The sequence below is a fragment of the Rhinoraja longicauda genome, chromosome 41 (assembly GCF_053455715.1).
Source record: "Rhinoraja longicauda isolate Sanriku21f chromosome 41, sRhiLon1.1, whole genome shotgun sequence".
Lineage (NCBI taxonomy): Eukaryota > Metazoa > Chordata > Chondrichthyes > Rajiformes > Arhynchobatidae > Rhinoraja > Rhinoraja longicauda.
This window is the reverse complement of record NC_135993.1, coordinates 1,460,544-1,487,673: the sequence shown is the minus strand read 5'-3', so window position 1 is coordinate 1,487,673 and position 27,130 is coordinate 1,460,544. Positions and strand designations below refer to the sequence as shown.

General features: G+C 52.7%; 2 protein-coding genes across 2 annotated transcripts in view; both read left to right on the top strand.

Annotated features, from left to right (window-relative positions):
- fbxo46 (F-box protein 46) overlaps nt 1–318 on the top strand; it is a 15,082-nt gene extending 14,764 nt beyond the window's left edge. Inside the window, exon 3 of the mRNA XM_078430941.1 lies at nt 1–318. This exon is cut by the window's left edge and continues 1,435 nt beyond it. The gene's annotated coding sequence lies outside the window, so the exon portion shown is untranslated.
- Nucleotides 319–13,774: 13,456 nt separating this feature from the next.
- LOC144611708 (glutaminyl-peptide cyclotransferase-like) lies at nt 13,775–25,500 on the top strand. The gene is made up of 7 exons (XM_078430940.1): nt 13,775–14,058; nt 17,588–17,734; nt 19,966–20,253; nt 21,452–21,613; nt 22,650–22,749; nt 24,385–24,501; nt 25,265–25,500. The coding sequence occupies exons 1-7, from the start codon at nt 13,873–13,875 to the stop codon at nt 25,498–25,500; spliced, it is 1,236 nt and encodes a 411-aa protein (XP_078287066.1). The 5' UTR covers nt 13,775–13,872.
- The last annotated feature ends 1,630 nt before the right edge of the window (nt 25,501–27,130 follow it).

The following is a 27,130-nucleotide window of genomic DNA, read 5'->3' as shown; positions in this document are numbered from 1 at the left end:
CTTTGTCTCATGTCTGGAAAGATCGGGGGGTGGGATGGCAGCAACTGAGATTCACGGGATCAGAGGCAGAATTAGTTGACCCACATCTCCATCCCACCCCTGGTGAAAAAACCTTGTCCCTCCCTCCCCCTTTACCCACTCTCACCGCCCCATCAATGGACTGAGAGAATCCCCACCACTCTCCCCACTCTCCCCACTCTCCCCACCCTCCTCTCCCACAGAAGATTGACACGAAGAGCCAACACTCTATCTCTAGTTCCAACGACAGACACAAAGTGCTGGAGTAACTCAGCGGGGCAGGCAGCATCACCGGAGAGAAGGAACGGATTAGGATTCGGTTTCTGACCGAGACCCTTCTTCAGTCTCGACTGGGTGACAAAACGTCACCCGTTCCTTCTCTCCGGGAGATGCTGCCTGCCCCACTGAGTTACTCCAGCACTTTGTGTCCGTAGTTCTGATGACCGGCACGGAGTGTTGGCTGCAGGGCTGTGTATCTGAGCCCAGCGTTTCACACACACCTCCCTCCGCCTGCTGCAAGGAGATGTACGCAGGACTCACGGATTCGGATCGATGAATGCAGGAAGCACCTGGTGAAGAACGCAAATTATTATTTATTAAAGCAAACACAATTAAAACACAGAAACTCTTATCAACTATCAATGAAGAAACAATACAAAATGACTCTTACGCCCCTCTGCGTATTCAGGTCTCCTGTCTACACTGGCTGGCACCTGCTCACACCATGGTCCAAACTCTCCCTCCTCCCCCTCTCCCTCTCCCCCCCTCTTTCTCCCCCTCCCCCTCCCTCTCCCTATCTACCCCCCTCTCTTCCACTCTCTTTCTCCCCCTCTCTCCCTCCCCCTCTCCCTCTCTTCCACTTCCCCTCTCCCTCCCTCCCTCCCCCTCTCTCCCCCTCCACCTCTGCCTCTCCCTCTCTCCCCCCCCTCTCTCTCTTCCACTCTTTCTCCCCCTCTCTTTCTCCCTCTCTTCCCCTCCCTCCCACTCCCCCTCCCTCTCCCTATCTACCCCCCTCTCTCTCTTCCACTCTCTTTCTCCCCCTCCCTCTCTCTCCCCCTCCCTTCTCCCTCTCTCCCCCTCTCTCTCTTCCACTCTCCCCCTCTCTTGCTCTTCCTCTCCCCCCCTCTCCACCCCCTCTCTCTCCCTCTCCCCCTCTGCTTGGTCACTCTTTCCTCTCCCCAAAGATGAAGCCCAGCTGTCATGGTCGATCCATGTATTTATATAATCATTTTATCACAACAATTACAGGTGATTAAATGCCAAGCTAGCTGTCCACCTTGGTACCATAATGGTGTGAGTTATCATAATCATCGTGAGTTGTAATTTTCCCCGGTGTGGGACAAATAAAGGAATATATTAATAATCATAATTGTAATTTATTAGCCAAGTACGTTTTGCAACATGCGAAGACTTTGGTTTGCGATACAGTCATACCGAAAACGCAACGAGACCCACAACTACGTCAACATTTGACTTAAACATGCACTAGCTTGGTGTAGGAAAACAACTGTTAAAATCGAAGGTAGACGCACAATGCTGGAGTAACTCAGCGGGTCAGGCAGCATCTCTGGAGAGAAGGAATGGGTGATGTTTTGGGTCAAGACCCTTCTGATCGAGATCAGGGTCTCAACCCGAAACGTCACCCATTCCTTCTCTCCCGAGGTGCTGCCTGACCCGCTGAGTTACTCCAGCGTTGTGCGTCTACTAGCTCGGTGTCTGATAGGACACGTAACTCACGCCATCGTGGTACCAAGGAGGACATCTAGGTTGGCACATAATCACCTGCTGTTGTTAGTGATAAAATTATTATATAAATAACTGGTTCTACCATAAGAGTTGACCTTCATCTTTGGGGAGAGAAAAGAGCTTCACCAGGGAGGGAGGGAGGGAGGGAGGGAGGGAGGGAGGGAGGGAGGGGAGAGGGAGAGAGGGAGGGGGAGAGAGGGAGGGGAGGGGGAGAGAGGGAGGGGGAGAGAGGGAGGGGAGGGGGAGAGAGGGAGGGGGAGAGAGGGAGGGGGAGAGTTTGGACCATGGTGTGAGCCGGTGCAGACAGGAGACTCAAATACGCAGAGGGGGCGTAAGAGTTAATCGGTATTGTTTCTTTATTGATGGTTGATAAGAGTTTCTGTGTTTTAATTGTGTTTGTTTTAATAAATAATAATTTGTGTTCTTCACCAGGTGCTTCCTCCAGTCATCAATCCGAATCCTTGAATCCTGCGTATATTTCATTCCATTTTTCCCCCACTCCCCCCTTTCCCCACTCCCCCTCTTCCCCCACTCCCCCTCTTTCCCCACTCCCCACATTCCCCACTCCCCTTTCCCCACTCCCCTCTTTCCCCCACTTCTTCCCCACTCCCCCCTTTCCCCACTCCCCCTCTTTCCCCACTCCCCATCTTTCCCCACTCCCCCCCCATTCCCCACTCCCCATCTTTCCCCACCCCCCCTCTTTCCCCACTCCCCATCTTTCCCCACTCCCCATCTTTCCCCACTCCCCATCTTTCCCCACTCCCCCCCATTCCCCACTCCCCATCTTTCCCCACCCCCCCCTCTTTCCCCACTCCCCATCTTTCCCCACTCCCCCTCTTTCCCCACTCCCCATCTTTCCCCACTCCCCATCTTTCCCCACCCCCCCCTCTTTCCCCACTCCCCATCTTTCCCCATTCCCCCCTTTCCCCACTCCCCCTCTTTCCCCCCCTTTCCCCACTCCCCCCTTTCCCCACTCCCCCTCTTTCCCCACCCCCCCTCTTTCCCCACTCCCCCCCCCCCATTCCCCACTCCCTCTGCACCCTGTTCTCCGTTCCTGCCCCTCCCACCCCGGTGGTCAGTATGTACCCGTGTCAGTGCCCGACCCACACCTCTCCATGTGGGAGAAGCGACCTTATACCTCACCATTAGCAAAAAACAGTCGGGCTGCTGGCCGTCCCCGGTCGGCGGGGTGCTGTAGCCCAGCGTGAGATGTGCAAACGCAAGTTGGTTGATTAAAAAAGGCTTTTGTTCCGGTTTAACAAAGTATCTACACAGGTCCGGCTCAGTGTCCTGTTACTGGGGGGGGGAGACGTGACTTAAAAACTCCCCCCACAAATTATTTTTTGTTTTAGCCGGTAATAAACTTGTTTCTCACTGTGACGTGAATGAGGTGTGTTTGGGGTATTTAATCGGACTTCAAACTCTTTGCATGGTTGGGCCTGTGACTCATAAGTGATCGGAGCAGAATTAGGCCATTCGGCCCATCGAGTCTACTCTGCCATTCAATCACGGCTGATCTATCTCTCCCTCCTAACCCCATTCTCCTGCGTTCTCCCCATAACCCCTGACACCCGTCCTATTGAAGAATCTATCCATCTCTGCCTTAAAAATATCCATTGACTTGGCCTCCACAGCCGTACGTGTCAATGAATTCCACAGATTCACCACCCTCTGATTAAAGAACTTCCTCCTCATCTCCTTCCTAAAGGAACGTCCTTTAATTCTGAGGCTGTGCCCTCTGGTCCTAGACTCTCCCACTAGTGGAAACATCCTCTCTATGTCCACATTGTGGCAATGGAGGCACAAGATGCTGCAGATAGATGCAGGACACCATGGGTCTGATGGGTCATGATGCATGCCAGTGGACAATGAGGGTCACAGTCTTGCCCCCACCCTGATGGCCACCTTTGTGTGTGGCTGCATCCGGCGAGCCAAGGCACCAAGTGTCACTACCTGCTGAGGTTCTACCTGTGTAGGAAAGACCTGCAGATGCTGGTTTAAATCGAAGGTAGACACAAAATGCTGGAGTAACTCAGCGGGTCAGGCAGCATCTCTGGAGAGAAGGAATGGTTGATTTTTCGGGTCGAGACCCTTCTTCAGACTGATGTTAGTCCTGCTGATCTACCTTTCCCAGGTGTTGCGAAGGATGGGCCAGGTGTTGCACAATGTGCCAGTGAGCTGGACATTGCCACACCACCTGTCGTTCGTGGAAAGGTTCTTCCGGAACAACACCTTTGGCCACGAGATGCTGGAGTAACTCAGCGGGACGGGCAGCATCTCTGGAGAGAAGCAATGGGTGACGTTTCGGGTCGAGACCCTTCTTCAGACTGTACCCATTCCTTTTCCCCAGAGATGTTGGCTGTCCCGCTGAGATACTCCAGGTTTTTGTGTCTATCTGCTGTTTAAACCGGCATCTGCAGTTCCTTCCGACACCTTTGACCACAAGTCCATCAGGCAGTGGTCTGATAGATAGAGCTCTTAAGGATAGCGGAGTCAGGGGGTATGGGGAGAAGGCAGGAACGGGGTACAGATTGAGAATGATCAGCCATGATCACATTGAATGGCGGTGCTGGCTCGAAGGGCCGAATGGCCTCCTCCTGCACCTATTTTCTATTGGTCAGCACAGAATGTCCTGCAGGGGAATGACTCCATGGATCCTGTTGCGTCGTTCCCAGAGCAGACTGCCTAGCTTGTTTGGCCAAACGCCTCATCGCCAGAACTCACCAACAAGCACCAAGACCTGGCTTGGCTGGCGGTGAGGGGAGCCCTCCCAGTCAGATCCTTCCTGCACCGCCGGAACCTCACTACCAGCGCACGCTGCCCTCGGGACGGCTGCTATGGAGAGGGGACGGTGGCCCACCTCTTCACAGAGTGTGGATTTGCCAAGAGAGTCTGGAGAGGTCTGCAGGGGTCCCTGTCACGGTTCATTCCGAGCAGCTCCGTCACAGAGGACTCTGTGATCTACGGGCTGTTCCCAAAGACGCATTCAGAGACTGACATCGAGTGCTGCTGGAAGGTCATCAGCTCGGTGATAGACGCTCGTTGGTCTGCCCGAGCTTCGTTTACCTCCCAGCGGAGCGAGCTGTCCGTCGGGGAATGTTGACGACTGGCCCGCTGCAGACTGCAGGAGTTCAGTTGAGTTTATTGTCACGTGTACCGAGGGGCAGTGAAAAGCTTTTGTTGCGTGCTGACCGGTCAGCACATGCTGAGGGACGTACTGAAGCTGGGTGCAGTCACGCCAAGGTCATAAGTGATAGGAGCAGAATTAGGCCATTCAGCCCATCAAGTCTACTCCGCCATTCAATCATAGACAATAGACAATAGGTGCAGGTGGAGGCCATTCGGCCCTTCGAGCCAGCACCGCCATTCAATGTGATCATGGCTGATCATTCTCAATCAGTACCCCGTTCCTGCCTTCTCCCCATACCCCCTGACTCCGCTATCCTTAAGAGTTCTATCTAGCTCTCTCTTGAATGCATTCAGAGAATTGGCCTCCACTGCCTTCTGAGGCAGAGAATTCCACAGATTCACAACTCTCTGACTGAAAAAGTTTTTCCTCATCTCAGTTCTAAATGGCCTACCCCTTATTCTTAAACTGTGGCCCCTTGTTCTGGACTCCCCCAACATTGGGAACATGTTTCCTGCCTCTAACCTGTCCAACCCCTTAATAATCTTATACGTTTCGATAAGATCTCCTCTCATCCTTCTAAATTCCATTGTATACAAGCCTAGTCGCTCCAGTCTTTCAACATATGACAGTCCCGCCATTCCCGAAATTAACCTAGTAAACCTACGCTGCACGCCCTCAATGGCTGATCTATCTCTCCCTCCTAACCCCATTCTCCTGCCTTCTCCCCATAAACCCCTGACACCCGCACTAATCAAGAATCTATCTATCTCTGCCTCCACAGCCGTCTGTGGCAATAAATTCCACTCATTCACCACCCTCTGCCTAAAGAAATTCCTCCTCATCTCCTTCCTAAAAGAGCGTCCTTTAATTCTGAGGCTGTGACCTCTAGTCCTAGACTCTCCCACTAGTGGAAACATCCTCTCCACATCCACTCTATCCGGGCCGCTCACTATTAGTGGGGGAGGACCACAGTCTAGGGTTCTTCTGCCGCTGGACATTCGGGGGCAGAGACCGCTGGAGACACCCCTCAAACAAGGGAAGGGAGATCAGGGGGCCAAATGAGTGGCAATAGAAACATAAAAAATAGGTGCAGGAGTAGGCCATTCGGCCCTTCGAGCCTGTACGCACCGCCATTCAATATGATCATGGCCGATCATCCAACTCAGTATCCCGTACCTGCCTTCTCTCCGTACCCCCTGATCCCTTTAGCCACAAGGGCCACATCTAACTCCCTCTTAAATATAGCCAATGAACTGGCCTCAACTACCTTCTGCGGCAGAGAATTCCACAGACTCACCACTCTCTGTGTGAAGAAATGTGTTCTCATCTCGGTCCTAAAATGGTGTATGTGTAATGGCAAAGGGAGATGCCAACACTACTGGGTATAACACTGGCAATATTGAATGCATTGGCATGAAAAATGTATTAAGAGTTTTGCATGGTTTTTGTATTGTATTTTTTTCTTTTATCATGAATAAAGTTTATTTTTCAACAAAAAAGACTGCAGATGCTGGAATCTTGAGGACCGACGTGCTGGAGAAACTCAGCGTGCCGGGCAGCGTCTGTGGAGGGAAACGGGCAGACAACGTTTTGGGTCGAGACCCTCCTTCAGACTGACGACATGCACCCTTGCCATTCATGTGGCCCCCTGGGGTGACCTCCCTTCCCTTCTTTGAGGGGTGACCCCACTGGACTCTGCCCCCAAATGTCAGACTGATGACCTGCCATGTAGTCTGTCCATTTCCCTCCACAGATGCTGCCTGACCCGTTGAGTTCCTCCAGCACTTTATAGTTTTCAAATCAAGATTCCACCAATTGCAGTTTATGGGATAGACACGATGGGCTGAACGGCCTCCTGCATTGTAAACTTAGTTTTGGAGATACAGAGTGGAAACAGGCCCATTGGCCCACACCGACCAGTGGTCAACCGCACACAAGCACCATCCTACACACTAAGGACTATTTTCAGAAGCCAATTAACCTACACATAGAAACATAGAAAATAGGTGCAGGAGTAGGCCATTCGGCCCTTCGAGCCTGCACCGCCATTCAATATGATCATGGCTGATCATCCAACTCAGTATCCCGTACCTGCCTTCTCTCCATACCCCCTGATCCCTTTAGCCACAACGGCCACATCTAACTCCCTCTTAAATATAGCCCATGAACTGGCCTCAACGACCTTCTGTGGCAGAGAATTCCACAGACTCACCACTTGTGTGGAAAAAAAACCTTTCTCATCTCGGTCCTAAAAGTCTTCCCCCTTATCCTTAAACTGTGACCCCCTTGTTCTGGAGACATCTGTACGTCTTTGGAGTGTGGGAGGAACCCGGAGAAAACCCACGCAGTCACAGGGAAAACGTACAGACTCCATACATACGGCACCCGTAGACAGGATCGAACCTGGGTCGCTGGCTCTGTGAGGCAGCAGCTCTACCCGCTGCGCCACCGTGCCGGACAAATTGCCCACAATTCTCCCAGTGGCTAGCTGAGAGAGTTTGCGATGATTGGCCATCTCAGGTGAGGCAGCAGCCCAACACTTTGTCAGTCAGAGGTGAATGGGGAAGACTGCTGGGTGTATGGAACAAGCTGCCAGCAGAGGTAGTTGAGATGGGTACTATAACAACATTTAAATGACACCGGGCCAAGGGTTTAGAGAGAAATGGGTCCGATTCACAAGTTCACGTTATAGGAGTAGATTTAGGCCATTCGGCCCATCGAGTCTGCTCTAGATGGCTGATCTCTGCCTCCTAATCCCATTTTCCTGCCTTCTCCCCATAACCCCTGACACCCATTCTAATCACGTCAAACGCAGGCAAATGGGACTAGCTTAGATGGGCATCATGGTCGGCATAGACGAGTTGGGCTGAAGGGCCTGTTTTTGTGCTCTGTGACTTACCCTGTGACCCAGCCAACATCTCCCCTTCATTGCCACTATCAAGACTATGGTTTGTCCACATGTTTTCCTTATTAGAAGATGCACTCAAAATGCTGGAGTAACCCAGTGGGTCAGGCAGCATGTCTGGAGAAAAGGATTGGGTGACGTTTCTGTTCGGAACTCTTCTTCAGACTGCAGTCCAAAGAAGGGTTCCAACCCAAGACGACATGTATTCCTTCTCTCCAGAGATGATGCCTGACCCGCTGAGTTAATACACCAATTTGTGTGTATCTTCAGTCTAAACCAGCATCTGCATTTCCTTCCAACCCAGTTTTGGGACGTAATGGGCAAGTTGGGCCGAAGGGCGTGTTTCCATGCTGTAATGCTCTATGACTGTAACATCTTCCTCAAGAGGCTTTGTGGAGTTTCGGCTAATTGCCAAACTCTCCCTCGGGCAAGTCTACAGAGAGACTTGGGCCTTTTGGAAGGGTGGGCTGAAAGATGGCAGATGGAGTTTAATGCTGATAAGTGTGAGGTGCTGCATTTTGGTAGGACAAATCAAAATAGGACGTACAGGGTAAATGGTAGGGAATTGAGGAATGCAGTGGAACAGAGGGATCTGGGAATAACTGTGCATTGTTCCCTGAAGGTGGAATCTCATGTGGATAGGGTGGTGAAGAAGGCGTTTGGTATGCTTGCCTTTATAAATCAGAGCATCGAATATAGAAGTTGGGATGTGATGTTGAAATTGTACAGGGCATTGGTGAGGCCGAATCTGGAGTATGGTGTGCAGTTCTGGTCGCCAAATTATAGGAAGGATGTCGACAAAATGGAGAGGGTACAGAGGAGATTTACTAGAATGTTGCCTGGGTTTCAGCACTTAAGCTACAGAGAGAGGTTGAACAGGTTGGGTCTTTATTCTTTGGAGCGTAGAAGGTTGAGGGGGGACTTGATAGAGGTTTTTTAAATTTTAAGAGGGACGGACAGAGTTGACGTGGGTAGGCTTTTCCCCTTGAGAGTGGGGAAGATTTCCAACAAGGGGACATAACTTTAGAATTGAGGGACAAAAGTTTAGGGGTAACATGAGGGGTAATTTCTTTACTCAGAGGGTGGTGGCTGTATGGAAAGGGCTTCCGGTGGAAGTGGTGGAGGCAGGCTCGATTTTATTATTTAAGAGTAAATTGGATAGGTATATGGATGGGAGGGGATTGGAGGGTTATGGTCTGAGAGCAGGTAGATGAGACTAGGTCAGAGAAAGTGGTCAGCGTGGACTGGTAGGGCCGGACGGGCCTGTTTCCGTGCTGTAGTTGTTATATGGTTATATGGTTATATGGTTATATGGTTATATGGTTATATGGTTATATGGTTATATGGTTATATGGTTATATGGTTATATGGTTATATGGTTATATGGTTATATGGTTATATGGTTATATGGTTATATGGTTATCTAAGTGCAGTGGAGAGCGTGGTGACAAATTGTATCACGGCCTGATTGGGAAACTCAAACACTCAAGAACGAAGGAGGCTGCAGAGGTGGACACTGCCCGGTCCATCACAGGTACTGACCCCCCAAATTACATTAATGACTTGGATGAAGGGATTAAAAGTACCATTAGCAAATTTGCAGATGATACAAAGCTGGGTGGCAGTGTGAACTGTGAGGAAGATGCTATGAGGTTGCAGGGTGACTTGGACAGGTTGTGTGAGTGGGCGGATGCATGGCGGATGCAGTTTAATGTGGATAAGTGTGAGGTTATCCACTTTGGTGGTAAGAATAGGAAGGCAGAGTATTATGTGAATGGTGTCAAGTTAGGAAAAGGGGACGTACAACGAGATCTGGGTGTCCTAGTGCATCAGTCATTGAAAGGAAGCATGCAGGTACAGCAGGCAGTGAAGAAAGCCAATGGAATGTTGGCCTTCATAACATGAGGAGTTGAGTATAGGAGCAAAGAGGTCCTTCTGCAGTTGTACAGGGCCCTACTGAGACCTATTGTGTGCAGTTTTGGTCTCCAAATTTGAGGAAGGATATTCTTGCTATTGAGGGCGTGCAGCGTAGGTTTACTAGGTTAATTCCCGGAATGGCAGGACTGCCATATGTTGAAAGACTGGATTGACTAGGCTTGTATACACTGGAATTTAGAAGAATGAGAGGAGATCTTATCGAAACGTATAAGATTATTAAGGGGTTGGACACGTTAGAGGCAGGAAACATGTTCCCAATGTTGGGGGAGTCCAGAACAAGGGGCCACAGTTTAAGAATAAGGGGTAGGCCATTTAGAACGGAGATGAGGAAAAACTTTTTCAATCAGAGAGTTGTAAATCTGTGGAATTCTCTGCCTCAGAAGGCAGTGGAGGCCAATTCTCTGAATGCATTCAAGAGAGAGCTAGATAGAGCTCTTAATGATAGCGGAGTCAGGGGGTATGGGGAGAAGGCAGGAACGGGGTACTGATTGAGAATGATCAGCCATGATCACATTGAATGGCGGTGCTGGCTCGAAGAGCCGAATGGCCTCCTCCTGCACCTATTGTCTATTGTCACCACACACTGCCCGGTCCATCACAGGTACAGAGCTCCCCACCATTGAAGGGATCTACAGGAGTCACTGACTCAAGAAGTCAGCTAATATCATCAGAGACCCACACCACCCTGGCCACACTCTCACTGACCCACACCACCCTGGCCACGTTCTCATCTCGCTGCTACCATCGGGGAGAATGTACAGGAGCTTGAAAACCGTGACCTCCAGGTTCAGGAACGGCTTCTTGCAACAACCATCAGGCTCTTGAACGCCGCACAACACTGACCTCAGCAACTGTGATCTGTGGACCCTGTCTTTGGTTGGACCATGCTGGGTTATGGTTACCCAGTATTACTAATTATTAATTTGTTGATATTATCAAAAACAGCTTCTTCCCAACAAATGAAGATTCAAAATGCTGGAGTAACTCAGCGGGTCAGGCAGTAAGTACTCTGGTGTAACCTGTCCAGTCCATCATGGGTACTGACCTCCCCAACATTGAAGGGATCTACTACATGAGACCCTTCCTCAGTCTCTACCCGAAACGTCACCTATTCCTTCTGTCCACAGATGCTGCCTGACCCGCTGAGTTACTCCAGCACTCTGTGAAACGTCACCTATCCATGTTCTCCACAGATGCTGCCTGACCCGCTGAGGTACTCCAGCACTCTGTGAAACGTCACCTATCCATGTTCTCCACAGATGCTGCCTGACCCGCTGAGTTCCTCCAGCACTCTGTGAAACGTCATCTATCCATGTTCTCCACAGATGCTGCCTGACCCGCTGAGTTACTCCAGCATCTTGTGAGTTACTCCAGCTTTTTGTGTCAATCTTCGGTGTAAACCAGCATCTGCAGTTCCTCCCTACATAAGAATGCCATTGTTCCAGTTTATATAGTACAGCATGGAAACAGGCCCTTCGGCCCAACCCGTCTGTCAGCCCTTGCGGGCAAATATGCCCCATCCTCACCATTCCCAGCTGCTCACATTTGGCCCATAACCCTCTAAACTAAATCGTTCCTATTCGTGTACCTGTCCAGGTGTTTTTAACTGCTGTTCGAGTCCCTGCCTCAACTACCTCCTCTGGCAGCTCGTTCCATAAACCCACCGCCCTCTGAGTGGGAAAAAGTTGGCCTTAAGGTTTGTATTAAATGTTGAAAATTCAAGGAAAGGCAGATGCTGATTTGCAATTTATGTAAAGAGGCACAGAGTGCTGGAGTAACTCAGTGGGTCAGGCAGCATCTGTGGAGAACAGGGATTGTCCCGCTGAGTTACTCCAGCATCTTGTGTCTATCTCCGGTGTAAACCAGCACCTGCAGTTCCTTCCTACACTTTCCTCCACAGATGCTGCCTGACCCGCTGAGTTACTCCAGCAGTGTCCTGTATTAAATCGTGTCCATCGCACTTTAAACACATCATAAATGAATGCACTGGACGAATGATTCACACAAGCTAGATGCAGGATAAATGTTCCCAATGTTGGGGGAGTCCAGAACCAGGGGCCACACAGTCTAAGAATAAAGGGGAAGTCATTTAAAACTGAGGTGAGAAGGAACTGTTTCACTCAGAGAGTTGTGAATTTGTGGAATTCTCTGCCACAGAGGGCAGTGGAGGCCAAATCACTGGATGCATTTAGGAGAGAGTTAGATAGAAGGGCTAAACATCCAAGGACGTACACGCCACTGGAGATAAATGGGTCTACTGTGGATAAGGTGAGCAGTTTTAAATACTTGGGAGTCCACATCACAGAGGATCTGACATGGACAACGCACATTGCCGCACTGGTGGGTAGGGCAAAGCAGCGCCTTTACCATCTTAGACAGCTGAGGAAATTCAGAGTCTCTCTGAGGATCCTTCAATGCTTCTACTCTGGGGCTGTAGAGAGCATCCTGTCCGGCAACATCACAGTCTGGTTTGGGAACAGCTCTGCCCAGGACAGGATGGCCCTGCGGAGAGTAGTGCGTTCGGCTGAACGCACCATGGGAACTACACTCGCCCCCCTGCAGGACCTATACATCAGGAGGTGCAGATCCAGAGCCAGCAACATTATGGGGGACCCCTACCACCCCAGCAACGGACTGTTCCAGATGCTACGATCAGGCAAACGCCTCCGCTGTCACGCTGTGAAAACGGAGAGGATGAGACGGAGTTTCTTCCCACAGGCCATCAGGGCTGTTAACTCTCATATCACCAGGGACTAAATTTTGTCAAGGGGCCACAGTTTAAGAATAAGGGGTAGGCCATTTAGAACGGAGATGAGGAAGAACTTTTCCAGTCAGAGAGTGGTGAAGGTGTGGAATTCTCTGCCTCAGGAGGCAGTGGAGGCCAGTTCGTTGGATGCTTTCAAGAGAGAGCTGGATAGAGCTCTTAAGGATAGCGGAGTCAGGGGGTATGGGGAGAAGGCAGGAACGGGGTACTGATTGAGAGTGATCAGCCATGATCACATTGAACGGCGGTGCTGGCTCGAAGGGCTGAATGGCCTCCTCCTGCACCTATTGTCTATTGTATTAACTTATTAACTTTATTTATATGCTGTAACTAATTCTTGTTTGTGCACAATCCGCAGGCATTGCCACTTTCATTTCACTGCACATCGTGTGTGTGTATGTGACAAATAAACTTGACTTGACTCTGGGGGATAGCGGAGTCAGGGGGGTATGGGGAGAAGGCAGGAACGGGGTACTGATTGAGAATGATCAGCCATGATCACATTGAATGGCGGTGCGTACAGGCTCGAAGGGCCGAATGGCCTCCTCCTGCACCTATTGTCTGTGTTTCCACGTCACCTTTTCAGTGGAATAAATTGCACGCGTTTCCAGACACACAGAGTTTGTCAGTCGGTGAAGAGGGGAGGTTGGATTGGAAGCCACTCCCTGGTCGGGATGTCATCAGTCGGCGTCGTCCTCACAGTCAACGTGAAGTGGAACACACAAGCGTGGGACAGAGGGAGGGAGGGAGATAGAGGGGTGGAGGAGAGGGGAGGAGAGGAGAGGAGAGGGGAGGAGAGGGGGGAGGAGAGAAGAGGAGAGGGGAGGAGAGGAGAGGAGAGGGGAGGAGAGAGGAAAGGAGTGGAGAGAGGAGAGGAGAGGAGAGGAGAGGGAGATAGAGAAGGGGGGAGAAGATAGAGGAGAGGGGGGAGGGAGGAGAGGGGAGGAGAAGAGAAAGTGGGAGGAGGAGAAGAGAAGGGGGAGGGGAGGAGAGAGGAGAGTAGAGGAGGAGAGGAGAGAAGGGGGGAGAGGAGAAGGGGGGAGGAGAGGAAGAGGAGAGGGGAGGAGAGAGGAGAGTAGAGGAGGAGAGGAGAGAAGGGGGGGGGAGAGGAGAAGGGGGGAGGAGAGAAGAGGAGAGGGGAGGAGAGAGGAGAGGAGTGGAGAGAGGAGAGGAGAGGGAGATAGAGAAGGGGGGAGGAGAGGAAGAAGAGAAGGGGGGAGGAGAGAGGGGGGAGGAGAGGAGTGAATTAAAGGGGGGAGAGGAGAGGAGAAGAGAAGGGGGGAGAGGAAAGGAGAGGAGAAGGGAGGAGGAGAGGGGAGAGGAGAGAGGGGGAGGAGAGGGCAGACGATGTGAGCCGTGTGTGCATCAGACATGTCCAAGTCAGCACGGAATCCCCGGTCCTCTGGCCCCGACAGGCGGCCCGGCCTGACCCGTATCCCCACCGTTGTCATCATGCTGTCGGCCGCCTTCCTCCTCGCGGTCCTGGGGATATTTTGGGGTCTCTCCTTCACCTCCCGGCCCCCCGATGTCGTGCAGGAAGACTGGAGCCGGCGGAAGGTACGTGGGGGCCACCATCGTGTGGGCAACGTGAGGCTGGAGCAACGTGGCGGAGATATCACAACAGTGTGGCACGACATGTTACCATATGTCACAAAGTGGCAACAGTGTGGCACAAAGTGGCAACAGTGTGGCACAAAGTGGCAACAGTGTGGCACAAAGTGGCAACAGTGGCACAAAATGGCAACAGTGTGGCAACAGTGTGGCACAAAGTGGCAACAGTGACACGAAATAGCAACAGTGTGGCACAAAGTGGCAACAGTGTGACACAAAGTGGCAACAGTGTGGCACACAGTGGCACAAAGTGGCAACAGTGTGACACAAAGTGGCAACAGTGTGGCACACAGTGGCACAAAGTGGCAACAGTGTGACATGAAATAGCAACAGTGTGGCACAAAATGGCAACAGTGTGGCACGAAATGGCAACAGTGTGGAACAAAGTGGCAACAGTGTGGCACGAAATGGCAACAGTGTCAATAGACAATAGGTGCAGGAGGAGGCCGTTCGGCCCTTCGAGCCAGCACCGCTATTCAATGTGATCAACATGGCTGATCATTCTCAATCAGTACCCCGTTCCTGCCTTCTCCACATACCCCCTGACTCCGCTATCCTTAAGAGCTCTATCCAGCTCTCTCTTGAATGCATTCAGAGAATTGGCCTCCACCGCCTTCTGAGGCAGAGAATTCCACAGATTCACAACTCTCTGACTGAAAAAGTTTTTCCTCATCTCCGTTCTAAATGGCCTACCCCTTATTCTTAAACTGTGGCCCCTTGTTCTGGACTCCCCCAACATTGGGAACATGTTTCCTTAATAAGATTATTAAGGGGTTGGACACGTTAGAGGCAGGAAACATGTTCCCAAAGTTGGGGGAGTCCAGAACAAGGGGCCACAGTTTAAGAATAAGGGGTAGGCCATTTAGAACGGAGATGAGGAAAAACTTTTTTCAGTCAGAGAGTTGTGAATCTGTGGAATTCTCTACCTCAGAAGGCAGTGGAGGCCAATTCTCTGAATGCATTCAAGAGAGAGCTAGATAGAGCTCTTAAGGATAGCGGAGTCAGGGGGTATGGGGAGAAGGCAGGAATGGGGTACTGATTGAGAATGATCAGCCATGATCACATTGAATGGCGGTGCTGGCTCAAAGGGCCGAATGGCCTCTTCCTGCACCTATTGTCTATTGTCTATTGCCTCTAGCGTGTCCAATCCCTTAATAATCTTATATGTTTCGATAAGATCCCCTCTCATCCTTCTAAATTCCAGTGTATACAAGCCTAGTCGCTCCAGTCTTTCAATATATGACAATCTTGCCAATCCGGGAATTAACCTAGTAAACCTACGCTGCACGCCCTCAATAGCAAGGTTGTCCTTTCTCAAATTTGGAGACCAAAACTGCACACCGTACTCCAGGTGCGGTCTCACTAGGGCCCTGTACAACTGCTGAAGGACCTCTTTGCTCCTATACTCAACTCCTCTTGTTATGAAGGCCAACATTCCATTGGCTTTCTTCACTGCCTGCTGTACCTGCATGCTAACTTTAAGTGACTGATGCACTAGGACACCCAGATCTCTTTGCACTTCCCCATTTCCTAACTTGATGCCATTCAGATAATAATCTGCCTTCCTGTTCTTACCACCAAAGTGGATAACCTCACATTTATCCACATTAAACTGCATCCGCCCACTCACACAACCTGTCCAAGTCACCCTGCAACCTCATAGCATCCTCCTCACTGTTTACACTGCCACCCAGCTTTGTGTCATCTGCAAATTTGCTAATGGTACTGTTAATCCCTTCATCCAAGTCATTAATGTATATTGTAAATAGCTGCGGTCCCAGCACCGAGCCTTACGGTACCCCACTAGTCACTGCCTGCCATTCTGAAAGTCACGAAGTCGCTTCCGTGTGACACGAAATTGCAAAAATGTGAACCGAAATGGCAACAGTATGACGTTGTGTTGACCAATCGCCTCGGCAGAACCCCCTTAATTTAAGTTAATTCCCACTTTATTCTTAAAGATGGTCACTTTTTTAAAACCCGAATTGACCTTGCATGAATGCAGATTTATAACGCGTTTGATTTGAAAGGAATAAACTATTGGGAATTAAGTGAGCCCAATACTGCCACAACATCCTTCCCAGAGGTAAGGAAATGAAAATGTGCAATGATTTACCTGGTTGTATCTCAGCCACAGTCCCACCTCCCACTGTAACCCACCAGGGGACCTATCTCAGTGAAACTATGCAGGGTTTTACAGGGATTATATTAACACTCTGCATCATTATATTCCTGTTACAAAATCAACTATTCCACTCCTTTATTAATGCCCTTGTTCACTTAGATCAGATTAGTTTATAAGAAGATAACTGCAGATGCTGGTACAAATCGAAGGTATTTATTCACAAAATGCTGGAGTAACTCAGCAGGTCAGGCAGCATCTCGAGAGAGAAGGAATGGGTGACGTTTCGGGTCTGAAGAAGGGTCTCGACCCGAAACGTCACCCATTCCTTCTCTCCCGAGATGCTGCCTGACCTGCTGAGTTACTCCAGCATTTTGTGAATAAATACCTCAGATTAGTTTATTGTCACTAAGGTTCAGTGGAAAGCTTTTGTTGCCTGCTAACCAGTCAGCTTAAAGGCAACGTGTCGGAAGGCTGTGCAGACAATAGACAATAGGTGCAGGAGGAGGCCATTCGGCCCTTCGAGTCAGCACCGCCATTCAACGTGATCATGGCTGATCATTCTCAATCAGTACCCCGTTCCTGCCTTCTCCCCATACCCCCTGACTCCGCTATCCTTCAGAGCTCTATCTAGCTGGCTCAGATGCTGGCTCAAGCTGAGAGTAGACACAAAATGCCGGAGTAACTCAGCGGGGACAGGCAGCATCTCTGGAGAGAAGGAATGGGTGATGTTTCGAGTCGAGACCCTTCTTCAGACCCAAAACATCACTCGTTCCTTCTCTCCAGAGATGCTGCCTGTCCCAAGCTGAGTTACTCCAGCTTTTTGTGTCCATCTTCGATTTAAACCAGCATCTGCAGTTCCTTCGTACACAAGATTATTAAGGGGTTGGACACGTTAGAGGCAGGAAACATGTTCCCAATGTTGGGGGAGTCCAGAACAAGGGGCCACAGTTTAAGAATAAGGGGTAGGCCATTTAGAACTGAGTGAGGAAAAACTTTTTCAGTCAGAGAGTTGTGAATCTGTGGAATTCTCTGCCTCAGAAGGCAGTGGAGGCCAATTCTCTGAATGCATTCAAGAGAGAGCTAGATAGAGCTCTTAAGGATAGCGGAGTCAGGGGGTATGGGGAGAAGGCAGGAACGGGGTACTGATTGAGAATGAGCAGCCATGATCACATTGAATGGCGGTGCTGGCTCGAAGGGCCGAATGGCCTCCTCCTGCACCTATTGTCTATATACCGGTGTCGGTCGGCATAGCCATAGCGGGCCGAATGGCCTGTTTCCCAGCTGCAGGGCTCCACGGGTGTTAGTGGGAAGTCGGAGTGAAGCTAAACTGTGCGTCTGCCTTTATTACAGCACAACCACAAACCAAAGAGTGTCATGTCGAGTCAGGTGAGACAGTTGGCATCACTGGTCGACTTCCACCGTCTGTGGAACACCTTCCTGGTGCCCATGTTGATCGAACGGTACCCAGGGTCATCGGGCATCCAGCTGGTGCGACAGGTGGGTCCCGTGTCCTCTTTGTTTCGTGGTGACGGCGTGACTGAAGTGGAAGGGTCGACACAAAAAACTCAGCGGGTCGGGCAGCATCTCTCATTTAGGTAACAGATCGAATTGAATGGTATTTTTAGTTGGCTCAGGCAACTAGAAATAAAACCCTTCTTCCTAATGTTCCAAGGCACTCTTCAACAAAGCCCATGACATTCTGTCAATGTCCTCTAGTTGTATGTATGTCCTCTCGTTGTATGTATTACCATGCTTTGTAAGAACAAGACACTGTTTCGGGTCGAGACCCTTCTTCAGACTGGTGTAGAGGTAGATTTAGCTCTTAGGGCTAACGGAATCAAGGAGTATGGGGAGAAAGCAGGAACGGGGTACTGAATGTGCATAATCAGCCATGATCATATTGAATGGCAGCGCTGGCTCGAAGGGCTGAATGGCCTATTTTCTATGTTTCTGTGACCTTCTCTGATCAGCAAAACAACTCCAGGGCTGGTTTTTGGTTCATAAGGTCATAAGTGATAGGAGGAGAATCAGGCCATTCGGCCCATCAAGTCTACTCCGCCATATTCCTTTAGTAATAATTTATTTAGAACATAGGACAGTAAAGCAGAGGAACAGGCCATTCGGCCCACTGTGTCTGTGTCCATCATGACCCCCAAGTTAAACTAGTCTCCTCTGCACTTGGTGTCAGGGGTTATGGGGAGAAGGCAGGAGAATGGGGTTAGGTCATAAATTCATAAGTGATAGGAGCAGAATTAGGCCATTCGGCCCATCAAGTCAACTCCGCCATTCAATCATGTCTGATCTATCTCTCCCTCCCAACCCCATTCTCCTGCCTTCTCCCCATAACCCCTGACACCCGCACTGATCAAGAAGAAAAGGACACAAGTTGTAGTTTAGTTTATTGTCACGTGTACCGAGCGAGGTACAGTGAAAAGCTTTTTGTGGTGTGTTAGCCAGTCAGCGGAAAGACAGCACATGATTACAATCGTGTTGTCCACAGTGTACAGATACAGAATAAAGGGAATAACGTTCAGTGCAAGGTAAAGTCCAGAAAGGTCTGATCAAAGATAATCTCGATGGTCTCCAATGAGGTAGATAGTAGCTCAGGACCGCTCTCTTGTTGGTGGTTGGATGGTTCAGTTGCCTGATAACAGCTGTGAAACGTCACCTATCCATGTTCTCCACAGACGCTGCCTGACCCGCTGAGTTACTCCAGCACTCTGTGAAATGTCACCTATCCATGTTCTCCACAGATGCTGCCTGACCCGCTGAGTTACTCCAGCACTCTGTGAAACGTCACCTATCCATGTTCTCCACAGATGCTGCCTGACCCGCTGGGTTACTCCAGCACTGTGTCTGTTTATGCCTCAACCAGCATCTGCAGTTCCTGTAAGAAAATAACTGCAGATGCTGGTACAAATCGAAGGTATTTATTCACAAAATGCTGGAGTAACTCAGCAGGTCAGGCAGCATCTCAGGGGAGAAGGAATGGGTGACGTTTCGGGTCGAGGCCCGTCTTCAGACTGTTCTTCTTCTTGCAGTTTCTTATTTGTACCTCCTCTGGAAGCTTGTTTCATACACCCACCATCCTCTGTTGAAAATGTTGCCCCCCGGAATCCTAATAAATCTCTCCTCTCTCCCCTTAAATGGAAAGGACAAGTTTGGAGGGATGTGGACCAAATGCGGGCAGGTGGGACTAGTGTAGCTAGGGCATGTTGGCCAGTGTGGGCAAGTTGGGCCACAGGGCCTGTTTCCACGCTGTATCACTCTGTGACTTTAAACCTGTATCCTCTACAGACAATAGACAATAGGTGCAGGAGGAGGCCATTCGGCCCTTCGAGCCAGCACCGCCATTCAATGTGATCATGGCTGATCATTCTCAATCATTCTCTAGTTTAGTTTAGTTTAGTTTAGAGATACAGCGCGGAAACAGGCCCTTCGGCCCACCGAGTCCGTGCCGCCCGGCGATCCCCGCACACTAACACTATCCTACACACACCAGGGACAATTTCCAATTTTTCCGAAACCAGTTAACCTACAAACCCGCGCGTCTTTGGAGTGTGGGAGGAAACCGGAGCGCCCGGAGAAAACCCACGCAGGTCACGGGGAGAGCGTGCAGACTCCGTACAGACAGTGCCCGTGGTGGGGATGGAACCCGGGTGTGAGGCAGCAGCTCTACCCGCTGCACCGCCGTGCCGTACTCTAACCATAATCTTGCCGTACTCCAGCACATCGGAGGCCAGGTGGAGTCGCTGTCGGCCGGCTGGAGTTTGGAGATGGACACGTTTGAGGAGCGTACACCGCACGGCGTACGCACCTTCACCAACATGGTGGCCACTCTGGCCCCCGCTGCCCGCAGACGCCTGGTGCTAGCCTGTCACTACGACTCCAAGTATTACCCGCCAGACGGGGCGGGCCGCGTGTACGTGGGAGCCACCGACTCCGCCGTGCCCTGCGCCATCTTGCTGGAGATCGCGCACGCCCTCGACAAGGAGCTACTCCGACTGAAGGAGAGGGTGAGTCTGTCCCGTCCCGTCCCTGTAGGCCCTTCAGCCCGTCCCGTCCCTGCTAGCCCACCGGAGGATCATGCGGCACAGAAACACACCATTCAGCCCAGCCAGTCCCATCCCTACTGACCACTGCAGGCCCATCAACCCATCCATCCCTGCTAGCCACTGCAGGCCCTTCAGCCCATCCATCCCTGCTGACAACTGCATGCCCATCAGCCCATCCATCCCTGCTGACCCAGCCAGTGGACCAGGGAACCGTGCAACACATATACAGGCCCTTTGGCCCATCACGACTGTGCTGGCCTACCCAGCGCTTCGGAGAATAGTACAGCACGGAAACAGGCCCTTCGGTCCATGTCATCACTGCTGGCCAAAGCGTACCCTGTGAACCATAGAGCATAGAAACAGGCCCTTCGCCCCATCACATTTGTACTGACCGCTTACCACCCACTTGCACTCGGAATCGTACAGCACGGAAACAGGCCCTTCGGCCCATCGTGTGAATGAATACATTATTGGCACATGTGACAAGTCACAGTGAGATTCTTAGCGGGCGTACCCAAGGTATACAAACGGCGGCCACATAAAGGGCGAGGACAGAGTTACAGATTATCCACGCCGGCCCCCCCTGTTCTCCACCCCATCCCCCACGCCGGCCCCCCCTCTCCCCCCATGCCAACCCCCCCCCTGTTCTCCACCCCCCTCCCCCACGCCCCCCCCCCAGGCTGCCCCCCCCCACGCCGGCCCCCCTTTGTTCTCCACGCCGGCCCCCCTTTGTTCTCCACCACCCCCCCCCACGCCGGCCCCCCTTTGTTCTCCCGCCCCCCCACGCCGCCCCCCCCGCTCTCCACCCCCTCCCCCACGCTGCCCCCCCCCAAGCCAGCCCCCCCTCCCCCACACCGCCCCCCCCCCCCCCCACGCCGGGCCCCCCTTCGTTCCTTCCCCTGGCAGCGTCGTCCCCACTGCCACGTGGTCCGTTCTCACCGCCGGTCAACGCCGTCATCGACCGCCGCGCCGACCTCTCCACTCTGGCCGCCGGGTCCTCTCGGGTCACTGACCCCCGGCCCCGGCCGCAGGTTCCACCCGCCCAGGGGCCGCTGGTCGCGGGCTCCGTCCGGCCCAGTCCGGTGTGCCGGCGTTGTCCGACAGCGGCCAGGGGCGGGCCGAGCGTCGCTGACCCCGTCTGTCCGTCTCCCTCCCGCAGATGCCCGACCTCACCCTGCAGCTGCTGTTCCTGGACGGAGAGGAGGCGTTCGACAGCTGGACCGACACAGACTCACTCTACGGCTCACGGCACCTGGCACAGCGCATGGTCAACACCAGGCACCCCCACACATCGTCCAGCACCACCCTCATAGACTCTCTGGTCAGTGCCCCCCCCCACACCCCACACCCCCACCCCAGCCTCCCCCCCCACACCCCCACCCCCCACATCCCCACAACCCCACCCCACCGTCCCCCACTCCCACCCCCACACATCGTCCAGCACCACCCTCATAGACTCTCTGGTCAGTGCGCCCCCCCCACACCCCGACACCCCCACACTCACACCCCCACCCCAGCCTCCCCTACACCCCCCCGCCCCCACCCCCACACATCGTCCAGCACCACCCTCATAGACTCTCTGGTCAGTACCCCCAGCCCCACCCACACCCCCACACACCCACACCTCATCCAGCACCACCCTCATAGACTCTCTGGTCAGTACTCCCCCCCCACACTCACACCCCCCCACCCCCACACACCCCCACCCCAGCCTCCCCCCCACCCCCCCACACCTCCACCCCCCCACACCCACACACCCCACCCCCCCGCCCCCACACACCCCCACCCCAGCCTCCCCCCCACACCCACACACCTCCACCCCCCCACACCCACACACCCCACCCCCCGCCCCCACCCCCCCCACACCAGCCTCCCCCCACCCCCCCACCCCCCCACACCTCCACCCCCACACACCCCACACCCCCCGCCCCCAACCCCACACCTCGTCCCCCCACACACCCACACCTTGTCCAGCACCACCCTCATACACTCTCTCTGGTCAGTACCCCCCCACACCCCCACACTCACACCCCCACCCCAGCCTCCCCCACACCCCCCCGCCCCCACCCCCACACCTCGTCCAGCACCACCCTCATAGACTCACTGGTCAGTACCCCCAGCCCCACCCACACCCCCACACACCCACACCCCCACCCCTGCCCTGACAACCCCCCACCCCACCCACCCCCACCCACACACCCCCCCACAACCCCACCCTTACACGTCATCCAGCACCACCCTCATAGACTCACTGGTCAGTAACCCCCCCACACCCCAACCCCACCCCCACCCTCCCCCTCCCCCACACCCCCCACACACCCCCCCACCCCTCTGACCGTCTGCTCTGTGTCTTGCAGGACCTGTTTGTGCTCCTGGACCTGCTGGGAGTGAGCAATCCCACCGTCCTCAACCACTTCAGCAACACCGCCCATTGGTTCAACCGTCTCGTCGGCATTGGTACAGGACCCCCCCCCCCCCCCACCCCCTGACCCCTCCCCGCGAACGTTTTGTGTCGGTAGGAACTGCAGGTGCTGGTTTACACCGAAGATAGACACAAATGCTGGAGTAACTCAGCGGGTCAGGCAGCATCTCTGGAGAAACCCTTCACGTCACCCATTCCTTCTCTCCAGAGATGCTGCCTGTCCCGCTGAGTTACTCCAGCATTTTTGTGTCTCTGTGATTGTTTTAGTTTCAGTTTAGAGACACTGCGTGGAAACAGGCCCTTCGGCCCATCGAGTCCTCGCTGACCAGCGATCCCCGCACACTAACGCTATCCTACACTAGGGACTATTTACCGAAGCCAATTAACCCACAAACCTGCACGTCTTTGGAGTGTGGTTGGAAACCGGAGCACCCGGAGAAAACCCAGGCAGGTCACGGGGAGAACGTACAAACTCCGTACAGACAGCGCCCGTAGTCAGGATCGAACCCGGGTCTCTGGCGCTGTGAGGCAGCAGCTCTACCCGCTGCACCACCGTGCCTGACCTGGTTTAGAGATACACTGTGGAACAGGCCCACTGAGTTGAAATGTACAGAATAGTGAAAGGCCTGGATAGAGTGGATGTGGAGAGGATGTTTCCACCAGTGGGAGAGTCTAGGACCAGAGGGCACAGCCTCAGAATTAAAGGGCGTTCTTTTAGAAAGGAGGTGAGGAGGAATTTCTTCAGTCAGAGGGTGGTGAATCTGTGGAATTCGTTGCCACAGACGGCTGTGGAGGCCAAGTCAGTGGATATTTTGTAAGGCAGAGGTAGACAAGTTCTGGATTAGAACGGGTTATGGGGAGAAGGCAGGAGAATGGGGTTAGGTGGCAGAGATCAGCCGTGATTGAATGGCAGAGTGACGGGCCGAATGGCCTAATTCTACTCCTAGAACTTGTGAACGTATGAGTCGGTGCCGACCAGCGATCAACCACCATGTAAACAGGAGTCAGTGACTGGGGTTCCCCTTGTTACTCAATCCGTGCCGTGTGTGACAGATTCTAATCTTCATTTGTTCAATGTTTCTGAGGGAAATCTACATAACAAATACATTTTCCCATCACTAGTACCGCACACACCCAGAGAATAATGTTCCCATTGCAGCTCCAATCACCTGTGTGTACACGCATAGAGATACAGCATGGAAACAGGCCCTTCAGCCCGCCCAGTCCACACTGACCATCGATCACCTGTTCACAGCAGTTCCATGTTATCCCACTTTCTCATCCACTCCCGACACACCGGGGGGCAGGTTAACAGCGGGCCGATTTTCCTACAACACTGCACGTCTTTAGGATGTGGGAGGAAGCCGGAGCACCCGGAGGAAACGTGTCCGTCTCACGCTGACTGGACCTGTGGGGGTGGGTGGAGGGACTGCGTGTGTGTGTGCATGCATGTGTCCTGCACTGACTCTGGTTGAGTGTGTCCGTGTGTGCGCGCGCGCGAGTGTGTGTGTCTGTGTGTGTGTCTGTGTGTGTGCGTGCGTGTGCGCGCGTGTGTGTGTGTGCGCGCGAGTGTGTGAGTGTGTGTGAGTGTGTGCGTGCCTGTGTGCGTGCATGTGTGTGCGTGCCTGTGTGCGTGTGCGTCCCACACTGACGCTGGTCTCTGTGTGTAGAGAGACGTCTCCACCGGCTGGGTTTACTGGCGCACCACCCGGTGGAGGTGACCTACTTCACCGGCAACACTCGCTACGCGCCCATCCAGGATGACCACGTGCCATTCCTGCGCAAAGGTAACCGTGTAACCACGCCGTGTGTCCGCGCCGCGTGACTGCGCTGTGAGTCCGCGCGCCTGACTGCATGCGACGTGTCGTGGGAGAGGGGCAGAGGGGTGGGGATTCCTTGATGGCGGGTCATTGCCGAATAGTGAAAGGCCCTGACAGAGTGGATGTGGAGAGGATGTTCCCACCAGTGGGAGAGTCTAGGAACAGAGGGCACAGCCTCAGAATTAAAGGATTAAAGAGAAAGGAGATGAGGAGGAATTTCTTTAGTCAGAGGGTGGTGAATCTGTGTGATTCATTACCACAGACGGCTGTGGAGGCCACAAGTCAGTGGATATTTTTAAAGCAGAGATAGATAGATTCTTGATCAGTGCGGGTGTCGGGGGTTATGGGGAGAAGGCAGGAGAATGGGGTTAGGAGGGAGAGATAGATCAGCCATGATTGAATGGGCGGGTAGACTTGATGGGCCGAATGGCCTAATTCTGCTCCTATGTCTTTTGGTGAGGGGAGAAGGGTCAAGCTTCTGAAACACCAAGACTCGGCAAGGGAATGGTCTGGATCTCTGGTCCTGGACTCTCCCACTAGTGGAAACATCCTCACCACATCCACTCTATCAGGGCCATTCACTGTTCTGTACGTTTCACTATTCACTGTACGGTGACTGCTTGGGTGGTCAGACAGGGGGGGGGGGGGGGTTGGTGTGGGGGACGGGAGTGGTGTTGTGGGCTTGTTGTTGTGTGTGGGTGTGGTCCTCACCCTGTGTTTGCGTTTGCAGGGGTTCCCATCCTGCACCTGATCTCCACGCCCTTCCCATGGGTGTGGCACACCATGGACGACTCTGTGGACAATCTACACCCCCCCACCATCGAGAACCTGGCCAAGATCGTCACCATCTTTGTGGCCGAGTACTGGGGCTGTGATGGACCGGCGCGGGACGGGCGCGGTGTGGCCCGGTTTGGGCGCGGTGTGGCCCGGTCTCGCACTGCCGATCGCTGGCTGCCTGCCACCTGAACTGACCGTGCCACACACAACTGAACTGACCCCTCCTGCCGCCGTTGATTCCGACTGTGGTCGGGACGGGGCAGCGTCCCCTCTCACGGCAGCCGGAGGACTGGACACTGGACACTGGACACGTGGCTGCGCCCGTACACATGGACCACAGCGGCCGTGAGCCACCTCTCACACGGACAGGACCTGTCTGCCAGTCTCTGTCTGCCGCCTTTTTGCATTCTCCCCCCCCCCCCCCCCCCCCCCCCCCCCGGCCACATCAAGTCTTATTTTGTCTCGGATTCATTCAGGTGTCTGTGTTTGGATCATCCTTCTAAACTCCAGCGAGTACAGGCCCAGTGCCAATATGACGAAGGCCTTTGCAGCTGACCACAAGTGTCTGATCATCAAAACCATTGCAGCACTGCTGTGGTTCCAATTGGGCTGTAATAAATGTTTTATTTGAGGTTTGACTGAGGAGTTGGAGTGAAGTGTGATTTCATTTTACGGGGAGAAGCCGTAGTTACTGTAATTTTAATCGGGACGCATCACAGCGCTCCATCCAAGACCCGCAAGGAATCGCAGAGAGTTGTGGACGCAGCCCAGACCATCACACAAACCAACCCCTCCCTTCCATCGACTCCGTCTACACCTCACACTGCCTCGGCAAGGCCAGCAGCCCAGACCATCACACAAACCAACCTCCCTTCCATCGACTCCGTCTACACCTCACACTGCCTCGGCAAGGCCAGCAGCCAGACCATCACACAAACCAACCTCCCTTCCATCGACTCCATCTACACCTCACGCTGCCTCGGCAAGGCCAGCAGCCCAGACCATCACACAAACCAACCTCCTTCCATCGACTCCGTCTACACCTCACGCTGCCTCGGCAAGGCCAGCAGCATAATCGAGGACCAGTCTCACCCCGGCCACTCCTCTTCTCCCCTCTCCCATCGGGCAAGAGGTACAGAAGTGTGAAAACGCACACCTCCAGATTATTTTACTTTAGAGATACAGCGTAGGAAACAGGCCCTTCGGCCCATCGAGTCCTTGCCGACCAGCGTTCACCCCCGTTACACTAGGACTATCCTACACACTAAGGACAATTACAATTTTACCAAAACCAATTAACCTACAAACCTGCATGTCTTTAGATTCAGGGACAGTTTCTTCCCGGCTGTTATCAGGCAACTGAACTGTCCTCTCACCAACTAGAGAGCAGTCCTGACCTCCCACCTACCTCATTGGAGACCCTCAGACTACCCTTAATCAGACTTGCACTAAACGTTATTCCCTTTATCCTGTAACTGAACACTGTGGACAGCTGATTGTAATCATGTATAAACCTTCTAGACTAGATAACACGCAACATAAAAAGTTTTTCACTATCGCGATACACTTGACAATAAACTAAACTAAACTAAAGAGTTTCCTAACGTTAATTTGTGAGGACCAGCAGATAGTATAAAGTCTGAAGAAGGGTCTTGACCCAAAACGTCACCCATTCCCTCTCTCCTAGATGCTGCCTGACCTGCTGAGTTACTCCAGCATTTTGTGATACCTTTGATCTGCACCAGCATCTGCAGTTATTTTCCTACAACAGGTAGTATAATGTGTAAATGAGTTAATTGGTCACAAGGTAGAAGTAGCC